This window comes from Parambassis ranga, chromosome 10 (assembly GCF_900634625.1).
Source record: "Parambassis ranga chromosome 10, fParRan2.1, whole genome shotgun sequence".
Classification (NCBI taxonomy): Eukaryota; Metazoa; Chordata; class Actinopteri; family Ambassidae; genus Parambassis; species Parambassis ranga.
Window position 1 is genome coordinate 5,790,255 of NC_041031.1, and position 16,874 is coordinate 5,807,128.

The following is a 16,874-nucleotide window of genomic DNA, read 5'->3' on the forward strand; positions in this document are numbered from 1 at the left end:
TTATCTGTGTGATTCAGTGTTCATTTCAGACATGTTGAAGCTGTCCAAATCACTACAGTGTGTGTGTGTGTGTGTGTGTGTGTGTGTCAGTGTAAACAAAGACAGAGTCAGTCTGTATCAGTTCCAGGGCTCAGCAGCTCCATTTCAACAGCATAATACACAAACACACAGATGCCAAGACCAGTTTTGGCACGCTGGGATTGAGAAATTTCTTCACTTGAATAACATTGAGTCTACCTTGTGTCACTGCCAATAAACCATCAGGAAGGACCCTCTCGGGCAGCAGTGACAGAGGACTTCCACCATTCTAATCTATGGTTTAATCAGCGTTTCCACCAATACATTTCAGAGCTGCCTTTGCTTCACTTGAGATTAATTATCAGGAACAAGGCTGCTTGTAGTTCTTTTTCTGCATTTCTGGTGGAGACACTCGGAAAAAAATAAACAAGCTACATAGAACCACAGCAGGTAGGCCTGTGTTTAACTTTTGACACATGTGTCCTGAGTGTAAATCCTTAAATCCTTATGTTGCTCGGTTAGCTATTGAAGTCTCTCGGGGTCCCCAGAGGGCCCTCGAATGATTCACAGTTTAAAGGGAAAGTTTGCAAACAAAAAGCTTCAAAATAAAAGACATGTAAAACACATCCTCTCACATAAAACTGGGGCAAGTCAAGTTGGTGCTTGGCTGCCAGCAGAGAAGACACAATACACAGGTATGATTGAGCAACACACACACACACACAGCACCATTGTGATACATTTCAGAGCAGCTGTGACAGAAACTCTGTAAGTGTGCTAGTATCATAAAGATATATAAAAAAGTCGGTTTGAAACTCATAAACAACACACAGTAATATGATCCATTCATTTGTGCAGCTATAACGTTCTTTTCCAGGTATCAGTCACCCGTCTCCAGGCGTGCTGCTGCTGCTGCTTCTCCTTGTACTTTTTAAAATGAAAGTCTTTTCGCTCAGGAATCTAAACACACGCCTGCTGTAGAGATTTATGTCCTCCATGTCAGTGTATGAACCACCTGGCCTCTCACTCCTTTTACTTCCCAAAAATCAACAGCAGGACTTTTTCAAAACACAGCTATCCAATGTGTGTGTGTGTGTGTGTGTGTGTGTGTGTGTGTGTATCATTTTCTCATTGCTGGCATGTCACAGTGGGTCTCAGAGCATGGCGTAACTCTCTATGTGAGTGTGTGCGCATGTATCAATCATATGACTTTCTGTTTATAAAGCCAAGAGGAATGTCGGTCAGTTTTCCCTTCGAGAAAAAAAAAGTAAATGTTGGTATTTCCTGAAATGACCCAGACTCCGATCCACACAGAGAGAGAGAGAGAGAGAGAGAGAGAGGGAGAGGGAGGAGATTCCTACTCACACATGGTCACAGTGTGACATATATTTTACATATATTACATACATGTGTTGGCAAAACCATATTCTGCACATAAGGACCAGGGTTCCTTTGGTGTAAGATGGGCCCTTCCAGTTAACCCTTCTGACTCATCGATAGGTTTTGGAGAGTATTATTCATGGCAACTAGCCATGCTCTAGAAACTAACCCGGTGTTGGTACAAATGTTTGTTGGGATGAAGTGATTACAGTTTGGTGGTCGGAGGTCACTGTGGCAATGAGTCTGGGATTTATAGTCCAATGACCAGAAACATTCATGCACAGGTTTTAACTGGATAAAGATTTACTGTGAAATATTTGTGCAAAAACACCTGAATCTAGTTTGTTGTGCAGAGATATGTTTGGATTAGTTATTATTTAGGTTTGCATTTACCAGGGTTTTTATTGGAGGGGATTTTTTCCTGCAGTGCATGATGCTCAGTCAGCCTCCACTGAGCTGAACCTCCCCCCCCCTCCAGATACATTTCTCAAATTGTGGTCAACCAAGAAGCCCTCGTTTCTTCTTCACTTTCCACCCCCCCTTCCTCGTCTCCATCACATCTTTTCCCTATGCGGCTCCAGCTCCTCTCCCTCACCCCTGCAGTGCAATACGCTCTCCTCAGGTCCTATTCTCTCCATTACAACACACAGGCTGATTCAGATCTGCACAGAGGAAGAGGAGGGGAGTCACTGAATTCCACCTCACATCTGGAAACCATCTTCCCTCTCTCTCTCTCTCTCTCCCCTCTTCTCTGTCACTCTATGCTATAATGTAAATAGCCCTGTAATCATACTGCTGCCTGTACACTGCCGCACTGGGTGGTGTGTGAGAGAAAACTCCGAACACACTCCTGCTGAGGTTCTTTCTCTCTATCTCAGGTCCCAGCTGAGGTTTATAGAGCAATAAAAACAAAACTGTTTTCTTCAACTTTAGCTCACTTACACACACCTATTGAGTGAAGCAACAGGAGGCACACAAGCTGCTGAGGAGTGTTTAACTGAATAATGAAATAAAACCTCTACTTAACAAATATGCTTCCACCCTGGGATTAAAGTGAGTGCATGACTTCTAGACCACTGACCTTAATGAACAAAATAACAACAAAAATCTGAGCACTGAGCAGGATGCAATAATAACAGCGACATGACTAGTTGACTAATTATGTATCGGTAAATTATTGACTAATAATGTGTCAGTGAATTATCACGATGGCATGGAGTGATCCCATGGACGTCACTGTAAAACCTCAGAGGGTTTGTTCAGTGACCCAGTGACAGATGACCTGATCAGCCCCTGATCAGGAGGAGCTCTGACAGTTGACAGGACACACACACACAAATACAGAAGCTATTTATCAAGCTCCTCTGTCAGATTACCAGCACTGATGCCCTTAAGCTCGTGCATCCTCGTCCACTGTGATAATGCTAACTCAATTTTGCCACTGCCTAACACAACATCATCATCATCATCATTTGTCGGGGGCTCTGGAACGGACTGTGGGTTCGCTTTGTTGTCTTCTACAACACCGCCATCAGGAGACTCCATTATTTTACACTGTGTCCTCATGCAGATCACATCAGCTGATCCTGGATCAATAGAGCCTTTCATCCTGTCACACTGACAGCCAACATGACTATTCTGAATCAGTCAGTGTCTGTGCTCAGGATTACAGCAGTTCCCACACAGTGAAAGATAACTGTTAAATCTGGGCCGTCCTTGACCTGCCTCTACAGTACCAAACACTGCACTCTCTCTCTCTCTCTCACACACACACTGTCACACTGTTGTGTCTGTGTGTGTATGTGTTGGTATGATCTCAGAGATATGATGGCATTACAGAGCTGTGAAGAATGACTGATGGTTGAGGGGGAAAAGGGTGGAATACGCCTTTAGACATTGCCTCATGGTGTGCAACTACTATGGAGTGTATCAGTGTGCAGTGAGCAGCTATAGGAGGCAATACAACCCAGCTGGGATTATAATTCCATTGACAAATAAGATGATGTCTGCTGATCAGTCCAAACTTATTTGTTAACCAGACTTCTACATAACATGCACATTATTCTAAATGTATAGAGAATAAATCACAACAGACTTTAGTAGTGGATCATGTCATAAGCAGCAATTTCACTGTGAGGAAAACCAGTTATTTCTCTGGTTGGGAAACGAATGTAAAACAAGATCATAAACACACGTCAGGAACTACTTAATGAAATCATTCAAGCTTACAGGACTTCAGAAACTCCAGCTACATGGTCTCACTGCCAGTACATCACGATCCAAACACGCTCCTTCAGCTACTTCACCACGCACTGAACAAAAAGTAATGCACTACAGCAGCACTGTATCAAACACACGTATCGATTACCAATCACCATTAACTCATCCTCGGGCATAAACAGCGCTGAAGTTGCTCTCTGTCAGAGATGAGGCGCTGATAAAGGCGCTCGGATGCGGGTTTACTCACCGTGTCTGCTGGATCTCAAACGGTCTCAGAGTGAAGTCATCTCTCAGAGACTGGAACCAAGACATCAGCGCTGTTACCGGACTAATGATTGGATTATTTGTCTCAGTCCTGCGCTGGCGTCCTCAGCTCCACAGCGCTGCGTTCAGGGGCCGACTCGGAAAATCTTAAACCCTTATGAGTTTAAAGGCAAATGTGATTTATTGTTCGCAGGCTTTGAAATGTATCCAGACACAATGTTTTTATTTAGTCTATTAGGTGCTACTCCCCTGGAGACTAAAGAGACTTATTGGCAGATTGAGCCATTCATAATAATGTTTTTGCTTTATTAAGAAGTCTATGGGTCAATTTTTGAACAAATCTGTTACACCATCACAGAAGTATACACATTCACATTGCTTAACAGACGAGTCCCACATCTAATGCCTATTGTTTACAGTGTTGCTTTCAGGATATAACTTTTAATCATTAGTTTAGTTTAGTCATTAGTCACATGAATCAAACATTCTTACACACACTCACTTTTCCAACTTTTCAATCACTGTTGTCTGTGTGCTATTATGTTCATTTACTCACAACCTTTGTTTTACATATTCAACTTAATTTTGTTGAATAGTTTGCATTTTTCCGAGGGACACTCGAATGCATCGTGAGCACAAAGCGGAGCACCGCCCAGCTGACTTTAGATGAGATAAGAAAATAACGTCTGCTGCATGAAATGTGCTTTTTAAGACACTCTTTGAATGTGTTTTCAGTCCGAGCATTTTTAGCAGAGAGAGAGAGAGAGAGAGAGAGAGAGAGAGCATAATAATAAACAGCTCTGCAGCTCTGACAGTGAGTGTTTGTCTTCTTACTTTACTGTCTGTTGCACTGCAGGAGGAGGAACAGTGTTTGTGGAAGTATCTGGAATTGTGTGGGTACAAGTTCTACTAAACATGGTATTTTAGCACCAAAAGTATGCAAACAGAGAATCAGTTAAATACTGTTTAGTGGGGAAGGATGGCCTCGTGTTTAAATAAGCTGTAAAACTGTAGCACATCAATGTCTTTATATAATGAAGACAAATAGAAGCAGCATGTTATCCAGAGGCATGGAGAATCCCTTTAACTTTAAACAGGCTGTGGACTGCCCTCTAGTGTTGCTGCTGAGTATTTTATTGTACCAACATGAGTGAGAATTAAAAAGTACAAAAGATAAAAAGTACTGATAAATTGCTATTGCATGCACAGTAACTTTCATTTTTCTAATGCAGTTTCAGTGATGAGGTGATAACGTCATACTTATCAATGTCATTTATTTGTGAATTTTACAACTTTAAAAACTGAGAAAAGCTTCAACCTTCATCAGAAAACAGGTGAGCATGAGTAATAAAAAAAACATGTCAAACATACCTTTAGTCAAATGTATAAAACACACAGTAAAATACAGACTTAATGAAACACTATGACATTATAAATGAAAACATGTTTCAAACTGTTTGTACCAGATGTATGTACAGAAGCAGCTTCTGACACGAGACATGAAAAAACACAAATATGGGCGGCCACTTTGAAACAGTCTTTTAAAGCTTTCCTGCCTCCTTGAACTTGCTGAGCAGTCCGTCGTTCTCCTTCAATTGGAAGTACAGCGTCCGGGTTTTGTAGTACTGAGGGTCAGACTGGAGGTTTTGGATAACGTCTCCGATGAGGTGGGCACGCTCCACACCGCAACCTGGTGCCTCGAAGCCCAGCTTGGTGAAGTGGACGTGCAGGTGGTAGTAAGAGGGCTGGTAGTGCAGGTACACTCTCAGCTTACTGGCTGGAAGCTTGTAGCGCTGCAGGATGGCCTCCTAAAGCACAATAACATGGATATTATTATTATCCTTTTTTTGGCAGGAACCCATTTGTTCTTTTCTCCCCAAACAGGGTGGCAGATGGTGGATCATTGTAACCTCACCTTTCCTTTCTGAAAGACGTTCTGCAGCAGTGGTACATGCTCTGATGTCAGGTCTCTAAGACTCTTGATGTCTCTCCTATTTACTATTGCAAGCAGGTATAAATCATCCAGCTGAAAGGTGAGGACAGATGTTGTGAGACTACTGAGAGGCATAAGGCTCCTTCACAGTTATCAGTGCTCCTGGTATCTCACCTGCTTTTGGTCCCACTTAAAATCAGGAGCGAGGACAAAGCCGTCCTTGGTGTCTGGATCTTCATAAACTATCCTGTCAGCCTCAGCCTTCTTCTCTAAGATGTTGTAAACCCACTAGAGGAGAAAGATCAGGGCAAAAATGATGCTGTGCCTTGCGAAGTGTGTGAGGCAGCAGGGGAGCTCATTTCAGGGCACTGACCTGCAGGCTGAAGCTCTGCTGCTGGATGTAGGGCAGAGTGATGGACTGATAGTCTTCCCCCGTCTCCTCTACCAGGAACAGCTCCTGACGCTGGTATTTCTTCACATGTTTCTCTGTGGCTGGACACACCACTGTGGTCTTAATCTCTGCAAGCAGAAGCAAACAGGTTGTCTTATCGATCCCCAGACGGACTGCGGCATTTACAGTCATACACTGTGGACCTTACTGTTGAGGTGAGGGGGGGCTTGGAGCTGATACGTGCTGTAGATGTCGTTCTTCATCTCCAGGTTGAGAGTGGACCCGCTGAAGAGCTCAGCCAGGGTGTCCTCCCTGACAGGAGTCTTCTCCATGATGACCACGGCCTCCTGATCTGCAAGCTAAAGGTGACATGTCCAACAGTTTATCATGGGCTAGTCTGACAATGAGCAGTTTTTAAATAATAAACAAATCACCACACTTTGTACTTTCTCTTACTATATGCCGGCACTGTCTTTGAAGCTGCTACCACTGAATGGACACATACATCCTCAACAAAATAACAGGACTACAACCCTACTGCCAGAATGTAATGTGTAAAAGTAATATAAATATATATATATAAAAAACTATAGTGGAAAAATCTCTTCTGGTGTAGGAGTATATGCCTCAAATCAGACCCTGCAAACGGATGGTACAGCTTTCGATGGTACTCTAATGACTAGTATTTTGAAATAACAAACCGGAAGTAAATGCATTTCCGTTACAAACTTCCTGCACCAATGAATGTAACAATAAAAATGAATGACTGAAGAGAGGTAGACCTCCTCCAGTCACTCTTCTTCACACTTTAACCACTGTAAGAACTGGCTAAGTACTTTCTGTCAACAAAGTAAAGTACCGTAAGTTATCTTTACAGGAACAGTACCTTTCCGTGGACAAAGATGACTTTCTCCCGAGCAGAATCATTCAAGACGCTCGATGTTTTGAACCCAGTAAGAATATTTTGACACTCAGACTCCCTCTCGGCCTCTCGACCATTCTCGCTGTCAGTTTTAGCCCTCTTGACTTGCTGAGATAATTCATCAGTTCCAGATTCACGTCCAGCCAAGCAGTCCGCCATGTTCCGTGTTGCTGCTCAAAGATCGTCTATGCGTGCAGCGATATCACACTCAACATCAAATGCAAATCACTAAATGTGGCTTTACAATCTAGCGCATGCGCATGTAATAAGAAAGTTCAGAAGTGCATTGATATTTTAAGAAATAATCTTTTTGTACACTTTGATATAAATAAAGTGGGATTCATGTAATAAAGTAAACCTCTGAAATCAACTCCCGAGGAAAAATGAAATTATATTGACCCGCAAGGATTTTATTAATATTTGCCTTTTCTTTGACCGCCATACTTTTAATCACACAATTTAAAGAATGATTAAATTAAATTTAAATTTGCGGAGTGGGACCTCCTTTTTAACTCTCTTCTCTCGTCTACATAATTAATAGGCTAGCAGAAAAACAAATAACAGACTGATTGAATACATGGTCTACGTCATGAATCGCTTCCTGTGTTCACGCAGGCGCACATACCCCCTGAGTCGGCTCCTGTTAATAATATTAATGAGCCTGTCGCAGGTGGTGAAATGACTGACAGCTCATTGCACTAATGAGGGGAGCTCCTTCCTGGCGAGCCCGCTGCTGACTGGACCACTGGGGGGCGCAGCAGTGATGGCAGCTCGTCAATCAGGAAGTTATTTAAAGATCAGTGGGCATGCTCGTTTGTTTTGATAACAGACAGAGCTCGGTGTGTGTCTGTGTGTGTTATGTGTGTTTGTGTGAAAGCTGTGTCGAGTTTTTTTTTCTAATTTGAAATGTACGGACTTGTCCGAACATGGCTTCTCCTGCTGCTCGTGCACACTCGGACACTTGGCATTAATGTCAGGAGAGGTTTGTACAGGGAACGGTTTACATGCTAGCAGCACTTTACGCGCTTCCTTGTGATTTTCGCGCTGGTTGTCCGTGTAGTTTTTGATTTGTAAAGAAATTGGAAGAGTTAGAGTGAAGCTGTAACCAGGTTAGCGGACATTAGAGCTAATATGCTTAATGTTTTGTTTATTTGGAGTTAGCCGATAAGTTAATGTGATTTCGCCACTGAGTGGGACTTTGTTTGGGAAGTTGTTCTGCTCATTGTGTTGAGTTTGAGGTCAGGGGAAGTGAAAGCTGCTGGTTGCTGTTTAGTTTTAGTGTGAACGTGTGTGATGTGAGGATGTTTTTGCTTTCAGAGAGGACGAATGTCCTCTTGATCGTGGCAGATGATTTGAGGACATCGTTAGGCTGCTATGGGGACTCTGTGGTAAAATCTCCAAACATTGACCAGCTGGCATCCCAAGGACAGGTCTTTCTTAATGCGTTTGCACAGGTCAGCTCCATCTCTCCTCACTTTCTGAAGCTGTCTACTTGATCTGGAGGTGAGACTACCTGCATCCTTTTCTTGTTCTCTCAGCAAGCTGTGTGTGCTCCCAGCCGTACGTCCCTGCTAACCAGTCGCAGACCAGACACCACCAGGCTCTATGACTTCCGCTCATACTGGAGGGTCCATTCTGGGAACTACACCACTCTACCACAGTACTTTAAATCACAAGGCTACTTCACCATGTCTGTGGGCAAAGTGTTTCATCCAGGTAGTAGAAACACAGTGAGTGTGTGTGTGTGTGTCTGGTTGTACAGCTGTAACAATGTCTGTGTTGTAATTCCCCCCCTGTCTTTAGGCATCGCCTCTAACCACACAGATGACTACCCCTACAGCTGGTCCATCCCTGCCTACCATCCAGCATCATTTAGATTTGAAAAACAAAAGGTGTGAGTCAGAAGCAACACCTCAAACACAGAGTAGATGTGGAACGTGAGAAGAAAGCATAAACACACAAACAACATAAACATTTCTCATTGTTGTGGATTCATCATGAAAGCTCTTCTCTTCAGATGTGTAAAGGAGAAGACGGTAAACTCCACGCTAACCTGCTGTGTGCTGTGAACGTGACGGAGCAGCCCGGAGGGACCCTCCCTGACATGGAGAGCACGGATGAGGCCCTGAGGTTACTGAAGAGTCGGGTCAATGAGGACGGTCCTTTCTTCCTGGCCGTGGGCTTTCATAAACCACACATACCTTTTAGGATACCACAGGTACACCGGCTGAAAAGCAAATGTTAGTTTTCTGCTAAATAAGCAATACAGTTACTCAGAGGAATTGGTAACATTTTAAGACTCGCTGGTCCTGACTTTCTGCAGTACTCTTAAAGTACAATTGAGGGTCACACCTGGTTTGGCGGCCACAGTACAATCACTGTAAAACCAGTAAAACAGAAGCATAATGATCAGGCGCACATATACCAACAGGAAAATGCAGTTATGCTCTGTGTTTAATGGGTGTTTCTGTTCACTATATTTATTAGCTGAACAATCAGAACCGGTGCTGCTGGACAGAGGTTTGAGCAGTGACTGTGTGGTACACTGAGTGCTGTGTAAAAAGAGCAATGCATAGCAAATCAATCTAATGTGAGCAACATAATGCTGTGTTTGTCTCAGATACAGTCCACACCCAGGCTTTTAGATCTTTAGAAAATTTGTACTGAGATTGAGATTTGAGATTTTTATTACAGAAGTGTTTCAGTGGCACAAATACAGCTGAGTATATGGAGTGAGAATATTGGATTTCATTGTCCTGCTGTTTTTCTTAGCAGTGTTTATTTGGACACAACAGAACAGGAGAGGAGTCGGTGAAGAAGGACTTTGGGGTTGTAGGTCAGTGGGAGTTCAGAGGCTGTATTTTATTTTATGTTATTGTTTCTGACTGTGTTTTACAGGAGTATCTGAGCTTGTATCCCTTGGATCAAATGACCCTGGCTCCTGACCCTGATGTCCCCAAAAGGCTTCCCCCTGTGGCCTACAACCCCTGGACAGATGTAAGAAAGAGGGAGGATGTCCAAAGACTCAACATCAGCTTCCCCTATGGACCAATTCCAACAGACTTCCAGGTATGAGCTGGCTGCTTCAGCACTAAAATGATGTCCTCTTCCTAAAATCAATACTAAACCCACAGTGTTGTATGTCCTGTCTTCCAGCTGCGTATTCGTCAGCACTACTACGCTGCTGTGTCTTACATGGACGCTCAGGTTGGGCGGCTGCTCAGTGCCCTTGATAAGCTGAGGCTGGCTGACAGCACTATAGTGGTGTTCACCTCTGATCATGGTCAGTAGACACATGCTGTCACAGCAAGTACTCTTTTATATTTGAATCATTTATTCTGCTAATTATGCAGTCATGAGGTTGTCGTACATGTGTTTAGTGGATGTCTATTGTGCTACTTTAGCTGAATTGCTGTGTCTGACCACCAGATGGCAGTGTTGTAACAGCGAAGTCTGTGTGGGTTTCGTCACAGCTCTTTTTTCATCACCTCCTTGTTGTTTTAAAGTTTGTGACTCAAACTTTCTTTCGGTGTTTTCCCTCAGTGGAGGCTGACAGCCTGAATACTCTACTCTAATGCTGTTATCAAATACCAGGTTAATTGTGGCCAGAAATCAGTTTTTGTATTTTATGGATGATTTTTTTAAACCCTATAGACTGAATTGTCTTCACGTGCACTAACATGTTTGATCTTGTCTTCTCATAGGTTGGTCTTTAGGTGAACACGGTGAATGGGCAAAATACTCAAATTTTGATGTGGCAACTCAAGTGCCCCTCATCATCTTCATCCCTTATGTGACCGGTCTCAGTAATTGGCTGGGACAACCAACTTTCCCGTTTGTAGATGTCTTAAGCCATTCTGAGCAGAGCTTCAAGAGTAAGACCCCTCCACTGGCCAAGAGTTAATCAATATTAATAACACGTTATGTGAGAAGCCTTAAGAGGGAACTCGAGTTTAATTTTCGAATACATTTTTTCGTCTTAATTGGCCTTATAAACCTTGTTAAAACATTTATTAATGTGCCAGCTTGTCTTTGATGTACATACAGAGCATCAAAAGTATTTAGACAGGGACGCACTTTGATATTCTACCTCCGGACAGTTTTTACTTCAAGAACATGTGGTGCAATGATGATGAAACTCTAGTGCATGACGTTTAGTAAGTTTTAGTAGATTTTTTTTTTTGAATGTTTTTGCTCTCAGTGGTTGAATTCAGTATCCTTCTTCTCTTAGATTACAAAGTCATAAGAAATATGGTGGAGCTGGTGGATGTCTTTCCTACCGTCTCCCACATGGCTGGCCTCAGAGCACCCAGACCCTGTCCTGATGTTTCATTCCAGGTATCAAAAACCTAAGTGCCCAGATTTCACACAAAGGGTCACCAGTTTCTGGATTCCTCTAACATTTATGGTGTCCAGAGATTAAATCCTTAATTAATTAATCCTAATTATTCTGATCATTTCCAGACACGTCCTCCAATATGATATTTATATTTGTTGCGAGAGCTGTTTCGACTGATTGTTATGTAATTCGTGCATCAAAGTAATCACTCCCAAAGATGTACTTTCTGTATAATGCTTCTTATCTTCAGTGTTAGCATGCTGATGTAATGAACTAAAGCACACAAATGGTTGGTGCCATTTATGCTGTGAACATGGCAATTGGAGGTGAAGACACCAGAAATGTCTCATTGCTGATGATACAGCTGCCAAGTTACAATTACCCTCAGTTTCAAACATTAAATCCTAATCAATTGGAATAATGATCAATTTAGCTCATTTAGGAGGAGCTCCACAGCACCTTCATACTTCTCATTCATTATAGAAGTGTCACAATTTATACAGTGATGAAAGAAAGTAAATCAGGATTACAAGAGTCTGCTAACACGTTAGCATTTTGCTGAGAGCATCACTCTGTCTATGTGCAACCTGACAGAGCTGGAAGCAGGACTGCAGATTCTTCTGCATCTGGTAGACTTGGATTTTAGGCTTGTTTGAGATGAGTCAGACCCTGCTGATGGTCACTTGGATTGATCTCAGCTTCAGGGCATGATGGAGAACACCTGGCTCTCACCTGATCCAACATTCGATTGGTTGGAAGTTTTGATTTTTGTATGCTTAGAATCCTTAAAATGCTTATTTTTATATGTGTGGTTGATAGTAAGGTATTATTCACAAAGGTTGGAAATCATTCTTATTACTGCTGATACACTACATCCATCAAAGCTGTAGTAACACTGGACTTATGAGATGGAAATATGTTTTATGAGACAAAAACCATCTAAGCAGGATGTGAGACAGACTGAATATCTGACAGGTAGTGTTTTTTTTTTTAAATATTCTCCTCCCTCATTGTGCAGTTTTTATTTAGTTTTAGAGGGACTGGTGTGGTTACTAGCTTTATTCAGTTACAGGAGAGCTTGGTCTGATAACTATTAGAAACCTCATGCGTGCAAACTGATGAGTCTAACTAACAAGATGTAACAGGTTGTGAGTGTGTCTGATGCTTTGTTCAGACTGAGGGCTGTTGGATGGTAAGCGTTCCATCTTTGCCCCCTGCTGCTGCTGCTGCCCTCTGTTGTCCACCGCCGCACAGGCCACTCATCCTCAACAAATGTTTAACGTGCACATAAGGTGAACCAAGGCGCCTACTCGACAAGAAGTAGAAAACCCAAGCAGTGCTGCACCATTAACACAGTCAAACGAAATGCATTGATGAACGAGCCCCAGCATACCAGAGATGCCAGTGATCTAATTGACTCTGACATCCATTTCCTTTAGTCTTTGGTGTGTGTTCTTGCTTCCAGGAAGAGCTGTGTACGGAGGGAAACAACCTGGCCTACACCTTTCGACACCGAGAAAGAGGAGTGAATGAGGAGATCGCTGCTTTCAGCCAGTACCCTCGACCTGCTGACACACCACAGGTTGTGTTTTTAAAAGGCTTCCCTGAGCTGGCTAAAGGTTAAATTATTATAGCTGTGTTTCTGTCAGGAAGCAGAGATATGTTTTTTTTTTTTTTCAAACACATTGGTATATTTTTTTATTTTTTTAATAATGGAATTCTATTAAAATCAATGAAATTTAGTGTTGGACAGCTGCTTACACACTGCCACCTTCAAGCACTTGATCTTTGAATTTAAAATATTCAGGCGAGTGCTGCGCCTGCTGCAGGTTAATCTGCCATGGTTTGGCGGCCTGACATTAGCTCACCTGCTGCAGAACGAGTTGGCTGCTGCAGATTTGACAGCACTGCAGAACGTTTCTCCTGTTTTAAAACAATGCCACATACCTCTGTTGTAGGTGAACTCTGACCTCCCTGACCTTAAGGACATAAAGGTCATGGGCTACTCTCTGCGCACTTGGGACTACAGATACACTCTGTGGATGAGCTTCAACCCCAAGACATTTCAGGTATCACATACCTGCAGAGCATGACCGCCATCTTTGTCTGATCTGCCTCACACTATTATTCTGCTCTGTGTGAATGTATTATGTTCAGATGGACCCATCCATCTTAGCTCACACAATATGCTGGAGACATCTTCCCTGAGAGAAACAGATTATATTAGTCTGCATCATCCAACTGTTTGTCCGTCTAGGTGAACGTATCTGACGTCCATGCCGGGGAGCTGTACATGCTGGCGGACGACCCATCGCAGGACAACAACATCTACAGTGACTCTGAACACAGAGAGATGATGAGGAAGATGGCCAGCCTTCCTCATGTAAGCACGAATCCAGATCCAACACATTTCCGACTTAATTATTTGTTCATTTACTGACAAGTGTCCCGCTGTACAGACTGTGAGTCTGCAGAAGAGGATGAAGCTGCAGTTCAGCTACCTCACAGCAGGGAGGAAGAGAAGAGAGAAGGCGACGACGAGAATGAAACGCAACAGATGGGGACAAGTACTAAGGGAAGATTGATGGATGAAAGGGAAAAAGGCTTGAACGCTGTTTTTACTGTAGTACGCACATGAATCAGTATCAGGTAGAAGTCATATTAACCGTTTGGACTTCAGGCAGAAAGCGACGCTAACAAAGTGAGTAAAAATGTGCTTCCTCCTGGAAAACAGTTCAGGCTTTGCAAAGTAGTGTTGATTCAGATGAACAGAAACGTGTAAGTTCCTCATTTCTCTCAGATAAACACTATGAGTTTATTGTCTGGTTATGTCACGTCTGCATTTACCGTCATCTTATATGGAGGAACATCACTCCAGATTTTAGCAGTGGACAGATGTGGACAAAAGGGAAGTGTCATTAATTACATTTAGTAGATCGGTATTAAAACTGAAAGCAAAGGGAAAAGACTAGCACAGCTCTGTGTAGAAGTTCAGAGTCAACAGTCAAAACTAAACATGGCACAGATATTTTATTGTTTTATAGTTTTTCTTTCCTACTGTTCCTTTAAGACATCTAATTAACACACAGATGAATGATTATCTGAACTACCGGGCTTTGTTTCTCGACACTTTCTTAGTGATCGACGGCTCTGATTGGCTGTGCCTTCACAGACTCTCACTGAGAACCATCACAGTAAAGGACTATACCTGAAGGAGCATTGAGAAAACCTGAAGTAATAGTCTTTTTAATTAAAAGCAATGCCATGTTCTCTTTTTGGAACGAGGGCTCTTCAGCGCTTCAGGGTACTGGATCTCACTTTGAACTACAACTGCTAATGGGGACTTCCACAGTTTTGTACTGTAGTGTTAAACAATATGACATTTCTATTTGCACTTGATGTCACTCGCAGCTATTTGCCCCCCCCCTTCCTAGTAAACAGTCAGTTCAGATCAATTCCCAGACCCCGAAATGAAGTGAATAAAAGCCGCCCATGATAATTCAATGCAAATGAAGGAGCTGCATTTTTACTGCTGTTCCATTGCATGAACATTCTGTGCCGGGGTAATTTAGAAGAAAGCAGTTTCAGCTTTGATTTCAGGTCCAACAATGAATAGAAGGGATTCAGTCTGTCAACTTTTATTGTAGGCTGCACCGGCTGGTTAATGGGATAAAAAGGAATCATGTGTCATCAGTCAGCTTCTATCATATGTTGGGATGCAAAGAAAGGTGGAACTGAATCAGCTGTTTTTTTTTTCTTTCCACGTTGTGTCGTAACATTTTTAAATATACCAGGAGCAGGAAAAACTGTCCATGAAGACGCTGACAATGAAAAATGAGCTTATCCTTGGGTTAAGTTGCATCAGAGCATCCTTAAAACCTGAGCTGCAGCCTTCTGGGAAAATGAAAAATAAATACTGTAGAAATAATTCACATCTCAGCCTTGGCAAGGACACACGTTAATATATTTATGTTTGTTTCGATTGGTTTGTTAAAAAAAAAATAAAAGTATTGTTGATGAATGCAGACGGTGGAAGTTGACTTGCGTGTGTGTGTGTGTGTGTGTGTATTCCTCTGTGTGTGTCCTGCAGAAAGACTTTGCCGTCTGCCTGCACACCCTCACGCCCTGTTGTGTTGCATTTTGTGCTCACTCACAGCAGAAGTGTAAAGCTGCAGAGTAGTGAGGGAGCTCCTCAGGGACCCACCAATCTATTCTGTGTTTTCTCTCCTTACTCGCGTCTGAGTAGAGAATGCAGCGCGCCGGCTGTATTGAACCCGAACCAAACACTCTGTAATTTGTGCATGATTCCACAGACTGTATATCTGCAACAGTTAGCCTCATAATTGCACTTTGAAGAATAGTATGAATACAGCCTAACACACTTTTTTTTTTTTAAGTTTTCAATTTTCAAGCAATCATGCAGAACCATTTGTGGAACCCAGCTTGAAGTGAAGTCCGATTGCTGCAAATGAGAAGTCAAAAAATCTACCCAAGACCAGGGAAGCTCTTGACATGGCTCCCCTGCCAATTTTACCTCTTCTAAGCATTTCTTCTCTTTTCACACCTTTTCTTCATGGCTGTTTTAACACTTCATTGCCCAGTTTTGCTTTATTTCTATATGTCCTGTTTGTAAAAGTGTGTGCTTTAAGACTTATTTATACTATTTTTGATTGATAGTATGCCAGAGTGTAGCAGTAAGACAAACCAGACAGATATCTAGTAGGTACAGAGGAATGTAAACAATGGGTGGCCTAGAAAGGATGTGATGAGGAAAGTGTTCAACAACCTGTTTGGAAAGAAGGAACATACGTAGCAGGTGATTGGATGAATCCTCTGTCTATCACTGTTAATGACACAGAGCTGCTGCAAGCTAAAACAGTTATTAACCCCTGCTTTATGCAAAAAGGGGCACATAGTAATTTTTTGTTTATTATATAAATCATGCAGCATTCAAGGTTGTGTTTATTTACCACATCCAGCAGATGAAGGTGTAATCTGAAGCCATAATGTGAAGTTTTACTTTATAATCTGGTCTCCATGGGCTCCTGTGTGTTTTGTGTCTTGTGTCTCTTTAAAGCTTGGTGGGGCTGAATTGTACTTCTCTGAAGATTAGACAGGAAAATGACCTCATTCACTTCACACATAGTCACTTGATTGTTTTAATCAAAACCTAATTTAGTGTTACTTTTCCAGGCAGCAGTTGTGGTTTGGTGTGTCGCTCACTCGCTACACTCCACCCTCATGATTTGGAGAATAAAGCGCGTGTGTGTGTGTGTGTGCGCAGCTGCAGCCACTCTGCTCTGCCTGTATTCATGTCAGCTCATATTTCTGCCTCAGTGGTTTTATCAGATCAATATTTATCATCACAAGCAGTGATCTCTGACCACGACCAAATTGATCTAATGGC

The 16,874-nt window shown here is 42.4% G+C and overlaps 3 protein-coding genes across 5 annotated transcripts in view; 1 reads left to right on the forward strand and 2 right to left on the reverse strand.

Annotated features, from left to right (window-relative positions):
* LOC114442327 (uncharacterized protein KIAA1211) overlaps positions 1 to 4,023 on the reverse strand; it is a 30,612-nt gene extending 26,589 nt beyond the window's left edge. For 2 of the 3 annotated variants that reach the window (XM_028415775.1, XM_028415773.1), the window contains exon 1: positions 3,866 to 4,023. In XM_028415775.1, coding sequence (XP_028271576.1) covers positions 3,866 to 3,930 — 65 coding nt within the window. In that variant the 5' untranslated portion in view covers positions 3,931 to 4,023. The remainder of the gene's footprint in view (positions 1 to 3,865) is intronic. The other variant, XM_028415774.1, reaches the window with a different exon arrangement.
* Positions 4,024 to 5,416: 1,393 nt separating this feature from the next.
* dcps (decapping enzyme, scavenger) lies at positions 5,417 to 7,308 on the reverse strand. Its single transcript, XM_028416462.1, has 6 exons — positions 7,093 to 7,308; positions 6,415 to 6,565; positions 6,189 to 6,334; positions 5,990 to 6,103; positions 5,798 to 5,908; positions 5,417 to 5,690 (listed from the first exon to the last, which is right to left on the reverse strand). The coding sequence occupies exons 1-6, from the start codon at positions 7,285 to 7,287 to the stop codon at positions 5,424 to 5,426; spliced, it is 984 nt and encodes a 327-aa protein (XP_028272263.1). The 5' UTR covers positions 7,288 to 7,308; the 3' UTR covers positions 5,417 to 5,423.
* A 565-nt stretch (positions 7,309 to 7,873) lies between these two features.
* ids (iduronate 2-sulfatase) lies at positions 7,874 to 15,488 on the forward strand. The gene is made up of 13 exons (XM_028416745.1): positions 7,874 to 8,110; positions 8,446 to 8,582; positions 8,667 to 8,844; positions 8,932 to 9,020; positions 9,146 to 9,346; positions 10,027 to 10,197; positions 10,285 to 10,411; positions 10,833 to 11,003; positions 11,360 to 11,466; positions 12,933 to 13,049; positions 13,426 to 13,536; positions 13,725 to 13,850; positions 13,927 to 15,488. The coding sequence occupies exons 1-13, from the start codon at positions 8,035 to 8,037 to the stop codon at positions 14,050 to 14,052; spliced, it is 1,737 nt and encodes a 578-aa protein (XP_028272546.1). The 5' UTR covers positions 7,874 to 8,034; the 3' UTR covers positions 14,053 to 15,488.
* Positions 15,489 to 16,874: the final 1,386 nt, after the last annotated feature.